The sequence below is a fragment of the Eublepharis macularius genome, chromosome 1 (genome assembly GCF_028583425.1).
Source record: "Eublepharis macularius isolate TG4126 chromosome 1, MPM_Emac_v1.0, whole genome shotgun sequence".
Lineage (NCBI taxonomy): Eukaryota > Metazoa > Chordata > Lepidosauria > Squamata > Eublepharidae > Eublepharis > Eublepharis macularius.
In genome coordinates this window covers 186,203,671-186,219,388 of record NC_072790.1, presented here as the reverse complement: position 1 = coordinate 186,219,388, position 15,718 = coordinate 186,203,671, and the positions used below count along the sequence as shown (strand labels likewise).

At 43.2% G+C, this 15,718-nt stretch overlaps 1 protein-coding gene across 4 annotated transcripts in view; it reads right to left on the bottom strand.

Moving 5' to 3' along the window:
- Positions 1-15,718, bottom strand: part of EPRS1 (glutamyl-prolyl-tRNA synthetase 1) — a 52,699-nt gene that overhangs the window by 32,355 nt on the left and 4,626 nt on the right. For all 4 annotated transcript variants that reach the window (XM_054980708.1, XM_054980726.1, XM_054980716.1 and 1 more), the window contains exons 3-8: positions 12,693-12,792; positions 6,898-7,054; positions 4,897-5,042; positions 4,132-4,226; positions 2,416-2,542; positions 601-793 (exon numbers count right to left, since the gene is read on the bottom strand). In XM_054980708.1, coding sequence (XP_054836683.1) covers positions 601-793; positions 2,416-2,542; positions 4,132-4,226; positions 4,897-5,042; positions 6,898-7,054; positions 12,693-12,792 — 818 coding nt within the window. The remainder of the gene's footprint in view (positions 1-600; positions 794-2,415; positions 2,543-4,131; positions 4,227-4,896; positions 5,043-6,897; positions 7,055-12,692; positions 12,793-15,718) is intronic.

Genomic DNA, 15,718 nt, shown 5'->3' with positions numbered 1-15,718 from the left:
CCAGCCCCCAGCCCCCCTCTCTGTGTGTGTCTGTGTGTGTGTGTAAAAAGTACTCTTAAGTTGCAGCTAACTCATGGCAACTCCCATAAGGTTTTCAAGGCACAAGATGGACAGAGGTAGTTTGCTATTGCCTGCTTCTGTATAGTGACCCTGGATTTCCTACACAGTCCCCATTTCAAGTACCAACCAGGGCTGACCCTGCTTAGCTTCCGAAATCTGATGAGATCAGGCTAGCCTGGGCCATCCAGGTCAAGGCATGCTATTTTAATCTCTCCCAATTCTCTTTCAGGACTTTGTTCAGGGGCTGACTGCTCAAACGGTGACTCTCTACTGCCTGCCACAAGCACCATCATTGCCATCTCAAGTAGAGATTTCTTCTTCTGAGCCCCCAGGTTTCAATGAACTTAGATACTCTGTTCAGGATGACACTGCAATAGTGGAGGATGAGAACTCAGGCAGCTTAAGGTCACATTTAATTATCAATTCAGTATCTGATGGCTTCTGCGAGCCCTTGGATCCAACAAAATCAACTAGTTAACAAGTTTCACTGAGATTTCATTAACAAACCAAAGATGGCAAAAGCTAGATAAAGCATCTTACAGTTATTCCTATGCTTGGATTCAATTCTTTGCTCCCGTTCCATTTTCATTTGTTCAGCTGGTGTGTCATCTACATAAGCCTTCTCTTCCTGAATGAGCTTCTCAGCATATTTCATTATCGTCTCAAAATGATCAGATGTGTATGTGAACTGATCTGGTTTAATATGCAGCATTGCAACATCTTCCAAGATAACCTGCAAACATTCATTTTTAAAGAATTGTTTATCGTATAAAGCATAAACTAACAAAGTTTGATGGATCTAACTTGAAGCTTAAATTCTTCAAGAAAGAGTGAAGCCCAGAGATAAAGGAGTTTGCAATATATTATCTTATATCAGGGATTTTTAAGCAAGGATTCTTCCAAACAAGGATACAAAAGCCGTATTTTGTACAAGGCAGCAAAGCACAAGGCACTCTGAGCAATACAGGGAGCAGTGAGACCAGTTAGGGAGTTCATTCCCTCCAATAAGCTCATCCTCTTCAAGGAAGAAGTCTGACTTCACAGAGAACCAAGCTCTATATCAATATTATTTCATACTTACGAATCTTATACACAATTACATGGGAGTAAATACCAATGAAAACAGTGGGACTTAGTAGTAGAGAGTGCCCTCGAGTTGACTTATGGTGACCCCTGGTGGGATTTTCATGGCAAGATACTAACAGAAGTGGTTTGCCATTGCCTACCTCTGCAACCCTGGCCTTCGTTGGAGGTCTCCCATTCAATTACTAACCAAGACTGACACTGCTTAGCTTCTGAGAATTGATGAGATCAGGCTTACCTGATGTAAACATACATAAGATTAAGCAGTAAGTTGACATCAGGTTTTTTCTGCCTCTTCATAGGTTCCACAAAAGCACTTGCCACCTCGACAGTGGAGAGGATGTTTTCCATTCTGTTCAAGTGCTTTAAAAGCAAAGGAATTCACTGCACTGCACTGCACTTTTAAGAGCTTAGCAGCTGGCATCCAACTTTTACTTTCACTTTTAGCCAATCTTTTCTGTTATATTTGACTGACCTTTCTGCTTCCCATGCACATATCTCCTTATCAACAAAGAAAATCAGTGTGTGTGATTGAAAGAATGTGCCCCTGAATAGAACCTCATTCTATCACTACTTTTGGCTCTCTAGCAGAATTCTTTGTTAAGAACTGAAATAAGACTTGCCACTGTTTCCACTAAAAGATTTTCCAAACCCAGCCAGCAAGTTTCAGTGATGTTCAATTTGACCCTATGCAGATTTACTCAGAAGTATGTCCCAATAAAACTAATGAGGCTTACTTCCAGGAAAGTGTGCAAAGGACTGAAGTCATGGAAGATATGGAACTGCCTTATACCAAGTCAGGCCACTGGCCCACATAGCCTACCACTGTATACTCCAACTGGCTACAGACTCCAGTCACAACTACAGATTGTTGTAGTTCTCTGCTGCCAGAGATCCTTTTATTTGCACATGACAGCATTTGAACTGGGACCTGCATACAAACCATGTGCTCTAACCTAAGCTACAACCCCTTCCTTTAACAACAAAAATTGTATCCAAAAGGTGGGATCTCTTTTCTTACATAAAAATTACTTAAATTGGTTATACTCAAAAATACTTCTTGTAAAATATAGCAGCATCTTAGATAAACCCTTTTCTTCAAGGTGCTTTCCAGCAAGTATACACACAAATGGCATACAAGGTAACTATTTTCTTCGCCATCAAACCTCACAAGCCAAAAAAACAATGTGAAAATTAAAGCAATTAACCTGGCTTAATTCAGTTCTGCACTGTCACCATAAACGAATGGCTTTCACAGCAATTCTACCATACCTTTTCAAAATCTTCCTTTTCTTTTTCTGGGTTTGTATCATCAAACCGCATGATCAATTTACCCTTGAAGTTGACCTGATAGTGCTGATTTAACAAAGCAGCTTTTGCATGGCCAATATGTAAGTATCTAAAAATAAAATAATTGTAGAGAACAAAGAAATGTCATGGTTTGGGCAAGAGGAAAAAGGGTAAGTCAGTCAGAAACAGCAGAACACAAAAGAAAGAAGGCACTATAGGGGGCATTCCCCTGCTACAATATTCCCAGTAACAGCAGTAAGTTTATCTCTTGGTATAAATGTAATTCGCTCTCTGTATGCAACAAAGGAGAAAGCAAGAGGGGAGAAGGAAGAAATCAGGAGAGCAAAGGACAACAGGCAGAGGGAAAATTAACAGCCTGCGGTATTCTGGAGGGTGTAAGGCATGCATTGTGGCTTTAGTTTATATCCCAAGTTCTTCAAAGCAGCATAAGGCGAGAAGGTAAATATACACTCCATCCTGCACTGTAATCTTTGCATTTGCATAGAGAATCACAGCTTCCTGCTCAACTAGACCTCAATCCAGCAATAAGTGCAATTGCACTAAGAAGTTCTAGGCAAGGGGTCTTTAATCCATGGGTTGGGACAATAGGTAGATCACAGAGGTCCATTTTGGGGGTGCAAGCCCCTATACAGACACATTTTAGTTGATTTTTGGAAGGATCTGTTGCATACATAGAGAACAAGGGAAGCACCCTTCTGTATCTCATTCTACATGTACTTAAAGGAATATCAGGAAGATGAGGCAAGAACTCTCAGCAGTCAAGTATTACTGTTTAACACAGGACGGTTCAGAGACCCAGCCCCTCTTCTCCCGGTCACATGACTCTGTCCTGTGCCTGTGATGTCATGTGATTTTGTCACATGCTTCCAGCTCAGTGGGTCTTTGCGTGAGGGTTAAGGATAGGTCCAAGGTCTAGAAAGGCTGAAGATCACTGCTCTAAACTGAGGTTCAGAGCAACCTTGGAACTTAACTGTATAGCTCATCTCTTCCACTCTTTCCACTTTTTCTTGCAAGACTCCCAGCTTATGTAAACTATGAACTAAAGCCTCTGCAGATTAAGAAATATTATATATTTGCATTTGTAAATTAAATGGCTATAGAAAACATCATTATAGTGATCATGTATCACAAGATAACAAATCAATGCTTGCATAAGAACATAAGAGTAGCCACACAGGATCAGACCAATGGTCCAGCATCCTGTTTCTAATAGTAACCAGCCAGATACGTCTGCAAGCACACAAACAAGGTACATAGATCACAGTCCTTACCCACTGACTGCTCCCCAGTATCTGACAATTCAAAGGCCCCATTCAGCTCTCATAGTTAATAGCGAGCTACAGACCTAACCTCAATAAACTGTTCAACCCCCTTTCAAATCCATTTAATCCCTCATGACAGTGAGTCCCGCAAGACAACTACTGGTATGAAATGCATTAACAGTCATCTATGAAGTACAGAACAGACACATCTCATAAGACACATTTCAATTACATAAGAGCAGCATTTAAAGGATACAATTTTTTTAAAAAAAACCTCTACATTTTAAAAGAAATTTACACCATCAAATTTTTAAAATATTGTTCTCAAATGGAAATTTCAGAAGATAAGCCTTTACATTCCATCACGCATCTCTCATTTTGTAAAAGGAATGTGGATTAGGCAAGCTCATCTTACCCGCTTGCTTCAGGAGGAAATCGAACAATGACCTTCCCCATCTCTGCACCAGGGAGCTCAACAAACTTCCCAACATCTTGTTTCCTATCTGCAGCCTTAAAATTAAAACAATGTATTATCATAAAAATCATTAACAGCAGAGCTATTAAATAATCAGGCTGCATGAACCTCCACTCAGGTATCCAACCAACCCTGAATGGCGTCTAGTTCATTCCATAGATCTCTGCCACTTTAATGCCCCCCTCCATAATCTGCACTGGGAATGATGCAATGGGAGGGATCAGGAAAAATCTCATCCTCATCTCTTACAGCAAAAGTGCCTTTGCACTGGCAGAAAAGCTTCAATGGATACAACTCACTGCCCCATACTGCAACATAACCAGTCCAGAACAGATCCGTATGTTGACACAGGAAAATGTTGGAAGGGTGGCTGTCTGAGTCCCCATAACACTCAGCATCAACATCTCACCTATTCTATTCAAAAGTAAACATTTACTTCTTTAACTTTGTTCTTAACTTTTGAGCTTTAAATCTAATACAGCCTAACTGCACCATCCACTGCAATTCCTACTGGTTCCTTAAGGTGCCCTGCCAACAATACTGCTGGTTCAGATCTTACATGTCAAGATATATTTTGCTATGCAGCAGCCCATGGTGACCCTTTTGATCAGCACTTTGCAGATAAAATCAGTAGCACTCAGACTTACTTAGATGCCAAAATTCCAACAGAATTGAGCCAGAGATGCCTGATCAGCAGAAACTTACCACTTTGGCCTTGGGGACAGTAGCAGCTACAGGCCACCGGGTACCTACAGACTGAAAAACACGTTGAGCCTCAAGGAAGTTGTACCAGCGTTTTATGTGAACTGGAGCATTAGGCTGAACCAACTGTTCTTGCCACTGATTGTTGCCTGTTGAGAAAAAAAATCACATCTTTAACAAGAGGCTTGACAAGATTCTCAATTAACACCACACAGGGTAATATTTGGAGCTCTCTTACAAAAAAGTGTAACACTGCCAGAAGAAAAGCAAAGGATGCACATAAACAAAAGTTTAGCATATTTACTGTCATGATGGGGGCATAGATCTACAGGCCCTTTTATATCAAACTGGCCTATGATTCACCTTTTCAGATCCAGAGGCAGCTTGGGGCACTTTGCAGGAAGCACAAAACGAATGCTTAGCTTACAGGTAGCTTATAGGTGCCCAAGATCTGGACTTGATCATTGATTTGCTTACCTGGGAGAAGCTACATGATGCTTTACCTTGAGAGAGAAGATGGAATCTAGGAACCCCAAGAATGCATTACAGGCAGTGCAGCAAGCTGACCAAAGAGAGATGTCAGGGAAATTGGAGAGCCAAGGGGAAAGGATGGACTTGGACAGAGGGGTGCAAAAACCCTGGCAGGAGGAGCTGTGCCCCACAAAAACTTCCAGCCGACCCCCACCCCACCCCAGCAATTGCCAAGGCTGTCAGCTCAGGGAGAGAGAAACCTCCTCTTAACACTGTATGCTTTTGTGTTTACTGCAAACTGAACACGATCATTCAGGGGGATGGATATCCTATGCCCTGCTTGGATGAACTGTTAGATACAGTGGAGGTAGCAAATTTATCTCCAGTAGGCTGGGTTAACCCCTGAGACTCAGGCAAAGCTAGCCTTCCCTATTCATGTGGGCTTGCTTGTGTTCACACTATTGCCCCTTGGGCTCTACAATGGACGCATGACCTGTCAAAGATTAAAGCCTCCTGAGAGGGCTTCCCTTTGCAGTCACTTACCTAGATGACCCAGAGCATGCGCAGACTGCCTTACAAGGACTGCAGGAGGCAGGTCTCGCCTTGAAGGCTCAGAAGTGCCAGGCAGGGCACCCAGAGGTTGTATACTTGGCTCACAAAGTGGGACAGGAGAAAATACAGACTCTAGTGTCAAAGGTAGAAGCAATTCAGCAGCGGAGCACTCCTACTACTAAGAAACAACTGAAGTCTTTCCTTACTCTGGCCTCTATATTATCCTCAGGAAACACTTTTCCTTGCTCATTTTCTACAATAATTTTTTAACTGTTCTAGAAATGCTTTGCTGCTTTAGAGTGTATAGTTTAAAGTTGTTCTGTATTGCCTGTTCCTGTTTTGTTGTGGGCTGCAACTCTGGTAGGCAGAAATCCCAACTGCTTATTTTTCTGCCCCATCGTCCAGCTTAAAGGGGAGGGTGTCATGATCTACAAGCTTTTTTATATCAAACAGGCTTGTGATTCCCCTTTTCAAATCCAGCCCTGGGAAAGCAGAAGGACAGGGCAATAAATACCATTTGGTCTCTAACATCCTAGGATGGATCAAGAGATGCCTTTTGGTGCCATCATAAAAGCAGAGGCATGAGAGATGAAGCCATGGCAAAGGGACCAGCTTGCCATGGAGTCTGGGAGAAACTGGTTTCAAGGGAGGGAACTCCGCCCCCCTTCCCTTCGGAAAAGAGTGTACAAAAAGGCCCTGCGCTCTATGTATTTAACAGCCTACTGTAGTACGATGAAGATCTTTCTTTGGTTAAGTCAAGCTGTGTCCAAGCATCACCTATCAGCCTTTTGCTCAATTACTTGTTAGAACTGTACATAAGCACAGAGGCTCACTAGCTCCCAAACAGCTGGTGAAGAGTCAAGCCCATTTCAGTTTCAGCAGTAGCTACTGACTAGAGGAACCAAAGATCTGGAAGGGAGTATAATGTCCCTGTCCCCACCTCCCCCGCCACTCATCATTATATTCACTATGTTCTTTTACCTTTTAATGTTGCCCAGACACTGAAATCCGCAAGGCTCAAAGAGTTCCCAACCAAGTAGGTCCTCAGAGAAAGGGAGTTATTGAGTTCTTCAATTGCTGAAGTACAATATGCTAGATCTGACAACTTTCTAGCACTGAATTCCAGCCAGTGATCAATCTTGGAGATAAATAATATTTAAACAAATTAAAAGTTACAAGAAGCCATGAATGACAGCTAACAAAAATTATATCCTTAGCTACTTGGAAAATACTAGTTGTTAATTTAATTATATTTTAAGACAAGGGAAGCAATGTTCTATTTTGAATATATTATCACAGTCCCATTAAAATATCTTAGAAAACTATACACAAGAATTTTCTTTGCAGCTCTCTTCTTCCTGTACCCTTTTCTCTTCATATGATACAGCTAAAAATAAACCCACCTGATCCATGCATAAATATCTCTTAGAAAATTAATCCCCACTTATAAAGGAGCCTAGCACATTAAATGGCAGAAATAACTCTGTGTGTGTGTGTGTGTGTGTTGATTTAAAATTTTCACTGAGTGAGACAATTGGTTAATCTTCAATTATGTATCTATTGCATAAGAATCTTCACTGGTAAGTAATAATACTTATATGATACAAAAATTAAATAAAGACAATTCATTGTCTCCCTTTTACATTTTAAATCATCTTGAAAGACCAGTATTAGATTGTAATGAGTTTATACATTTTAGAAAATATAAATTGATAAGCCCATAGTACCAAAACAAGAAACAAAAGGATGACCCATGAGAACACAGGGAAAAGGAAATCAAATTTTACTTCTCCCTCCCCATGTAGGCTCCAGCTTCCCCCTTCCTCTCCATGAATTACCCCCACCCATCCTTGCTTTCCTCCTCCTCTTGACCTTGCCTTCTCTTGCTCATTACTGCCTCTGCCCCCTTCTTCTCCTGATTGTTGCAGCTTCTTTGGCACCACCACAAGTTTTCATGTAGCCGTGCAATTTGCCATGGCAGCCCAAACTCTACATTAACAGTGATAGGATCAGACAGTACCAGGGTGCTGATTTGTCTTGAGATATTTTTAGTTTCTTCAGTATGGAGATGCAGACAAGGTCTTTAGAAGTTTAAGACCTACCCTCTGCTTGTCTGACCCTTGTGTTTTCTGGCTACATCCCAGCGGGGAGGCTGACTGGGTCCAAGAGGCAACTATTGCCGCCTTGAAAGAAGGGGCGGTCACCCCAGCCTTGTGTATCCACTGAAGAAACCTACCCTGGAATAACTCTCTGGAATAAGATGGTCCAGGCTGTGGACACAATCACCCCTAAGTGTTAGCAGTCAGACCCCTCCTCCTGCTGAGGGGTAGTTTATAGATATGAAATAATAAACACCCCTTCCTCATTTAGCACAAGTGCAAAACACTGCCAGATAAAAGGGCCTGGGAAAATATTTTAAAAGGAAAGTCAGAACAGCTGGCTGACTACATTCTCCCCTTTCCCCCAGAGAGATAATAACAACAACAACATTCAATGTATATACTGCCCTTCAGGACAACTTACTGCCACATTCTGAGCAGTTTACAAGTTTATGATTATCCTCATGAGAGAGCTCTGAGAGAGCTGTGACTGACACAAGGGCGCCCAGCTGGCTTCAAGTAGAAGAGAGGGGAATCAAACCTGGTTCTCCAGATTAGAGTCCTGCCACTCTTAACCACTGTACCAAACTGCTCTTAGCAAATCTCATCCATGCCCTGCCTCACTTCCCTCACCCACTTAACATGATCGTTTTGCTGCTGCCTTCTACAGACTCTTATCTTCGAGACTTGTAACTATCACCTTCCCCGAAACTGCTCTCTCCTCTTTTCCTCTCTGATTTTCTCCATTAGCCTTGTATGTGCACTGTGTGTGATTTTCTGTACGTTTCCCCTTTTATTTCTCTTTTAATAAAAAAACTTTTTGAACATCTCCCTGGCTTATTTGAGACTTCTTTAAGGGGAGTTCTCTATGTTATCCCTGTAAACATAGGTGGAGAATCCCAGTTACCCACTCTTGCTCATCTCCTTTAAGCTAATTCCCCCAACTAATTAGGAGACCATCTATTCGGGTAACATAAGCACCCTCTCCACCAGGACAGAGCCAATCAGTCTCCCTGGTTTACAGGGGAATTGATGTCAATGAAACTAGAGGGACAACAGCTACAACACAGCTGGTGGAAAACTGGGAGCAAGGTTGGCTGAACACAGTAGAAAGCCTGTTCAGTGTCAGTGATGGCAGCAAAAAGGTAGTATTTCTCAACCACCACTGTGTCTCCATGTAATCATCCAGCTGAGTTGTTCTATGTGGTTTGAGGGCTTTCACATCATAGCCCCAGGGAACTGGACTTTGACCACATCATGGCCTGCTGTGATCATCACGCTACTTACTTTGCAGACAAAATTACCCAGATCCACTCTAAGATAGTTGCTGGCATGGATGCATGTTCAGGTTATGTACCTTTGGCATCTCCTTGTCCAGTTTATATGGATACCTTTCAGTTTGTGGAGCCTGAGGATGTCGACAAGATCCTTGGAGAGGTAAGGCCCACCACCTGTGCTCTCGATCCTTGCCCTTCCTGGCTGACAAAAGCTGCTTGAGGGGAACTGGCTGAGAGGGATAGGGGAGCAGTAAATGCTTTCTTGAGAGAGGGAGCTGTGCCACCAATGCTCAAGAAGGCAGAAATTAGACCTGTTTTGAAAAAAAACTCCCTGTAGAAGAACTTCCGGCCAGTGTCCAATCGTCCATTTTTGAGCAAGGTGCTAGAGCAAGTGGCTGCTTCCTAGCACCAGGGGCTCTTGGAAGAGACTGACTTTCCAAACTCATTTAAATCTGTATTTGGAAGAGGGCCAGGCCCTCATGAGAGTGTTCCATAGTTTAGTCAAGGCTTTATCTTGGGTTGCCACTTACCTAATCTGAAGGCTTGGGTCCTGAAGCAGGGTTTCAGCAGATGACCTTAGCAATTGTGTAGGTTCGTATGCAAGTAGGCAATCCTTCAGGTGTAGTGGTCCCAGACCTCTGGATGATGTTGTCTGGAGATCTGGACAGAACTGTCACCAATATACTAGCTCTATCTCGCTCATCTGACAAGGGGGTATAGAAACCCTGAACGGGTACTCAGAGGCAATTTTGGGGTGGGTGTAGGCTAATAAACTGAAGATTAATCACAACAAGATGGAAGTGCTACTGAAGAGTGAAAGATCTGACCCAGGATTTAAGCTGTCACCTGTTCTAGATGGGGTTGTATCTGTAGCTTGGGAATGCTCCTGGAGCCAGATCTACTGTGGATAAGCAGGTGGTAGCTAGGAGCAACTTTTACCAGCTTCAGGCAAAAGTGAGGGAAACCAAAGGTCCTTCTCCCACTTGCACATCAACTGGTAAACCAGCTACAGCCTTTGCTGGATAGGAAAAAAATGGCCACTGGGGTGCATAATCAAAAAGAGTCCAGTAGCACCTTTAAGACTAACCAATTTTATTGTAGCATAAGCTTTCGAGAACCACAGTTCTCTTCGTCAGATGCATGGAGGGCAGAAAGAAACTGGTCAAATATAGAGAAGAGGGGAGGGGAGGAGGAGAGGAGGGATGTAAACAACTCCTTTGATATGGAGATGCAAACAGCTCCTTTTGATGTGGGGATCAGTTTGCTTGTGTAAAGGTTCAAAGGAGTTTGCCGTGTTCGTCTGTAGTAGCAAAATCAAAAAGAGTCCAGCAGCACCACCGAGACCATACAATTCCACTGCAGCACAAGCCTTCAATAACCACAGCCCTTCCCGCCAGATGCATCTGACAAAGAAAACTGTGGTCCTCGAAAGCCCACGTCAGGAGCCACTGGACTCTCCCTGACCCCGCCTATGTAAATGAAATCAGTTACCTGTGATAATGAGATAACCATTCATAGTCCCTATTCAGTCCCAGCTTGACAAGAGTCAAATTTACATATGAATTCCAATTCAGCAGCCTCCCGTTGGATTTTGTTTTTGAAAGGTTTCTGTTGAACTACAGCGACCTTTAAGTCTTTGATGGAATGTCCTGGTAGATTGAAGTGTTCTCCCACTGGTTTCTGGACGTTGCCATTTCTAATGTCAGATTTGTGTCCATTTATTCTTTTGCGTAGAGGTTGGCTGGTTTGTCCAATGTACAGAGCAGAAGGACATTGTTGGCATATGAGGGCATATATCAGATTGGAGGATGAGCAGCTTTAAGAGCCAGAGACAGTGTAGTTGATGCCATTGGGTCCTGTAATTGTATTCCCTGGGTAGATATAGGGGCAGAGCTGGCATCTGGGTCTGTTGCAGGGCCTGGTACCTGTGCTGGTGACTCTGCTAGCCGATTCATGATTGTAAGTGAGAAGTTGTTTAAGGTTGGGGGGCTGTCTGTAGGCAAGGATTGCTGCAGTGTGCTTTATGTGGGGCTGTCCTTGGAAAGTGCTTGGATGCTGCAGCCAGGATGTTAACCAGAGTAGAGATGGGCACGAAACGGGAAAAAAACGAACCATGTGGTTCGTCGTTTGTCAAATTTCACGAACCACAAACTTTCACAAACCTGCCCCTGGTTCGCGAACTGGTTCGTTTGGTTCATGAAAACGTCACATCCAGGTCAGAAAAATCACTTCCAAGCCAGCAGAAGGTCACTTCTGGGTCAGCAGAAGGTCTGCAGGAAGTCCATCCCATGTTGCCTAGGAAACTGATTGATTGGCACCAGGATGTCTGCGGTGACGAACTAAAAAACTAACCAAACGAACCAACCTAAAGTTTGTGGCGGTTCATCAGAAATGGGATATGATGACCCGCTGGTTCGCAAACCACAAACCAGCCTGGTTTGGGCTTAATTTTGGTTCATATTTCAGTTTGTGCCCATCTCTAGACCAGAGTGGGTTGTAGAGACTGTATCAACCCAGTGTTGGTCCATCTACACTAGTTCCTAATTTGTTTGAGCCCAATCAATGAAGATGATTAAAAGCCGTATATGGCCCAGAACCACCATACCTGAAGGTCAGTCGACTCCAAAATAAACATACTCAACTGCTAAGGTCCTCTCCTGAGATTCTGTTTCAGGAACTATGTCTTCAGAGATTAGGCAGTTGGCAACCCAAAAGAGGGCCTTGGCTGTGGCACTGGAACTACAGAACTCTCTCCCCATGGGTATTCATCTGTCACTGTCTTCTGCCAGCAGGTGAAGTCTTTTTTAAAAAATTTCAGCTAGCATTTCCTCCCTATGTTTTAATGACTGTTCTATATGATTTTAATATATACTTTAGTTTGGGCTTTAATTGTTTTTATATGTTTTTCTGTTAGCTATGTTGATGGCTTGATTGGATGGAAAGGCAGCGTGCAAATTTTATAAATAAATAAAAATGGCACCCAAACTCTTGGTGCTTGAACAAACATTGCACATGTACAAATTCTGTTATACAATGTTATAGCATTTTTTACCCCAAACTATAGAGCGGCTAAGATGGTAGCATACACATTTGCCAAAACCTAAGTGATAGCCTGGGCTGGTTTCATTGTACAATTTAACTAACTACACAGAGGCCAGCCCTTTGCAATTAGATATGGTGATGATCATATAAAAATTTAAGGAAATGACTTCCATTAACATATTTTAACTGCAAGAACAATTGCACATAAGTCCATGATCTCAGAAGCCTGGACAAGTATCAGTAAGGCTATATTATAAAAGCCAAGATCCATAAACAATAAAATTCTGTGATTTTAAGAGGCTCATCAGATGAAAAATGCAGTTCCAGTAAACTTATAATACAAAAGATTGCTTCCCACCTCAGTGTGCTCTAGCAAATTTGATCCATATAATTTAGCAGAAGAGGAGATTCTGGCCAGATAGCGAGCTATGGAAGTTGCATCAGTGAATGTAATTTGACTGTGTAAAAAAATGAAATTTGTATGAGTTTATCTGCACTTGGAATACAACTGTATTAGAACAAATTATAAAACTAGCTTAGTAACAACAGAGACAATCAGTAGGCATGCTTTCAAGTAAATAAAATAAATAAATGCATTTATTTTCAGACATTTATAATTGGCTCTACTACACTAATACTTAAACATTTGTAGAAAAACTACGGAAAATGTTTAAAACCTTCAGTTAATGATACAATCTACAATATTTTTCTTCTAGTTCAGAGGTAAAAAAAAGTAACAAATATTTCCTGGTATGTGACAAACAAACACTGCAATCCTAAGAGCACTTCCTGGGAATAAGCCCCACTGAATAGATCTTATTAGAATTCTGAGTAGAACTGCTTAGGATTGCTCTCTAGCTAGTTTACCACACGTGCTTGCTTATAGGATCCCTCCTCCCCATCAAGCAACAATTCATGGCTTGACATTATATATTGTCCAGCTAATCTTGCTTAATAGAATAGAGTTTTGCAGGAAAAAGTATCACAGCTGCTTTGGTTGTCACTAGGGCTGTGAGCTTCGGGGTTCCGATTCGGGTAAATTACCCAAATCAGACCCAATTCGGAAAGATTCTGGATATCCGAATCAAAGCTTGCCGAAGCTTTCGGAAAGCTTCGGGGCTGAGTTTAAAGGGCCCTATCATCCCACCCCCACCCACCCACCTACCTTGTTGGTGGCAGCCACCACCACCTGAGCCTGTGGGGCGTTGGGGAACGCCGGAGCTGCCTCCTCCGGCCCTTCCTGCCCCTCAAATGGCTGTGGTGCGCCGGCACCACAGCAGCCATTTGAGGGGCAGGAAGGGCCGGAGGAGGCAGCTCCGGCCTTCCCCAACGCCCCGGAGGTTCAGGCGGCGGCAGCACGAGGCTGTGATGGCCTGGAGCCTCCAGGCCGTCGCAGCAGCCTCGTGCCACCGCCGTCGCCCCAGCAGCACGAGGCTGCTGTGACGGTCTGGAGCCTCCAGGCCATAGCAGCCTCGTGCCGCTACTGCCATGGCGGCAGCAGCCCACAGCACAGCTGACCCTCCCGCCAGATATGGTAAGTGGATGAGGGGGTGGAGGGGTTTCCCCAGGGGAGTAGGGGGTGGAAGGGTTGCCCCGGGGAGGGTGGGGGAGTTGCCCCCCTCGCTTCAATATGCTCCGAATATTTACTGAGCATACCAAAGCAAGTAAAGTACTATTTCTGAAATTTTTTCCCGCTTCAGGTAAACCCGAAGCGGGAAACCCGAATCAACCCCCTCCTGCACACCCCTAGTTGTCACCAGCTTGGCTGTCCTGATGCCACAAAGGGACTGGCAGCCTTGGCAGCAAAGCACAATAATAAATACATTTCTAAGTAGGTGCTCTTGTTGAATTAAACATTGATTCCTTATATACTATTAACACTTTTCTGATGGGCACAGTTTCAGGCCTCTCAGTGGAATACCAGTGATGCCAGACTTGAAGGAGGGGTGGTGGCTCAGTGTCACAGCATCTGCTTGGCATGCAGAAGGTCCCAGGATTTGGCAGTAGCTGATGTGGAAGACTTCTGCCTGAGACCCTGGAGAGCAGCTGCCAGTCTGAGTAGACAATACTGACTATGATGGAACATGGACCTGATTCAGTGTATGATGTTCTCTCATCCTTAAACAACAGAAATGGCACCAGTGGCTTTTTTAAAAATCTAAAAATAACTAACTAGTTTATTTACTTTAGAGGGGAAAGGTCAGGTGAAATCAGGAGTTGAAAATTTCTGAAGTAATTCAACATATATATCTGAGGTAAAAATCAGAACATGCACAGATTTTAGTTCTTATGCTCCTGACAAATACTTAAAGTCTTCTGTTTTGAGGCTTTGGTTTCCCTGTTTTTCCCCAAGCACTCTAGTATACTTTCTTTTAGTAACTGCTTTCTCTTATGGAGTTAGGAATGCTGGTACCCTCTCTTCACACACCAGTGCCTTCCTTCAGTTGGTAACTGAATCTGAAGTTTCCACAGGCATTTTCCAACCACACCCAACCAGGGATCTCTTCACTCTCCAGAGCTACCTCCCTGTTTGACTGGGTAGGGGAAATCTCCTCTCCTTAGAAGATCTATCCCCTTTCCTTCTGGGGGGTCTGCATCTACTTCCCAAGCCTCCTTGCCAACTTTCTCCAGTTCTCCTGCTGGAGTTAAAACTGCTCTCTGTTTGGACTCTATCATCCAACTCTTCATATCCGAGTCCTCTCTGATAGAACTGAAAAACCCACCCTTTTCTTTCCAGCTCATGCTACCCAATCAGATGCCTTGGAGTAGCCTGTCACTCAAAGCTCGCTGATTCTGAGGTATTAATGCTTAATCCTGCAACTATGTGCATACAGCACTTCTAGGCTTTTTAAAATGTGCAGTCCATCACAAGCAACTCCACATGATCATGTGTGATCAGTGTGGTACTGGAAAGGGCCATCAAGTCATATGTGACTTATAGTAACCATTGCTGGGTTCTTCAAGGAAAAAGACCAACAGTGTGGTTTGTCCCAGCCTCAAAGTAAATTGCACAATTCTGAATCTCAGTAGAAGAAATTATGTATTGTCGAAGGCTTTCACGGCCGGAGAACGATGGTTGTTGTGGGTTTTCCGGGCTGTATTGCCGTGGTCTTGGCATTGCAGTTCCTGACGTTTCGCCAGCAGCTGTGGCTGGCATCTTCAGAGGTGTAGCACCAAAAGACAGAGATCTCTCATTGTCACAGAAGAAATTATATTTGCCAGAATGCCTAAACACTGTAATATAAACAAGGGATTTTACAGGAATAGTACCAATCAAAAACTGAGTATAATTTTGGAATACAGAAGGCAGAGGAATACAATTGTATAAGCGACCGTTAATTCTGCATTATTGTTTCTTTTATTCTGCATTAAAAGGGTGAGCTA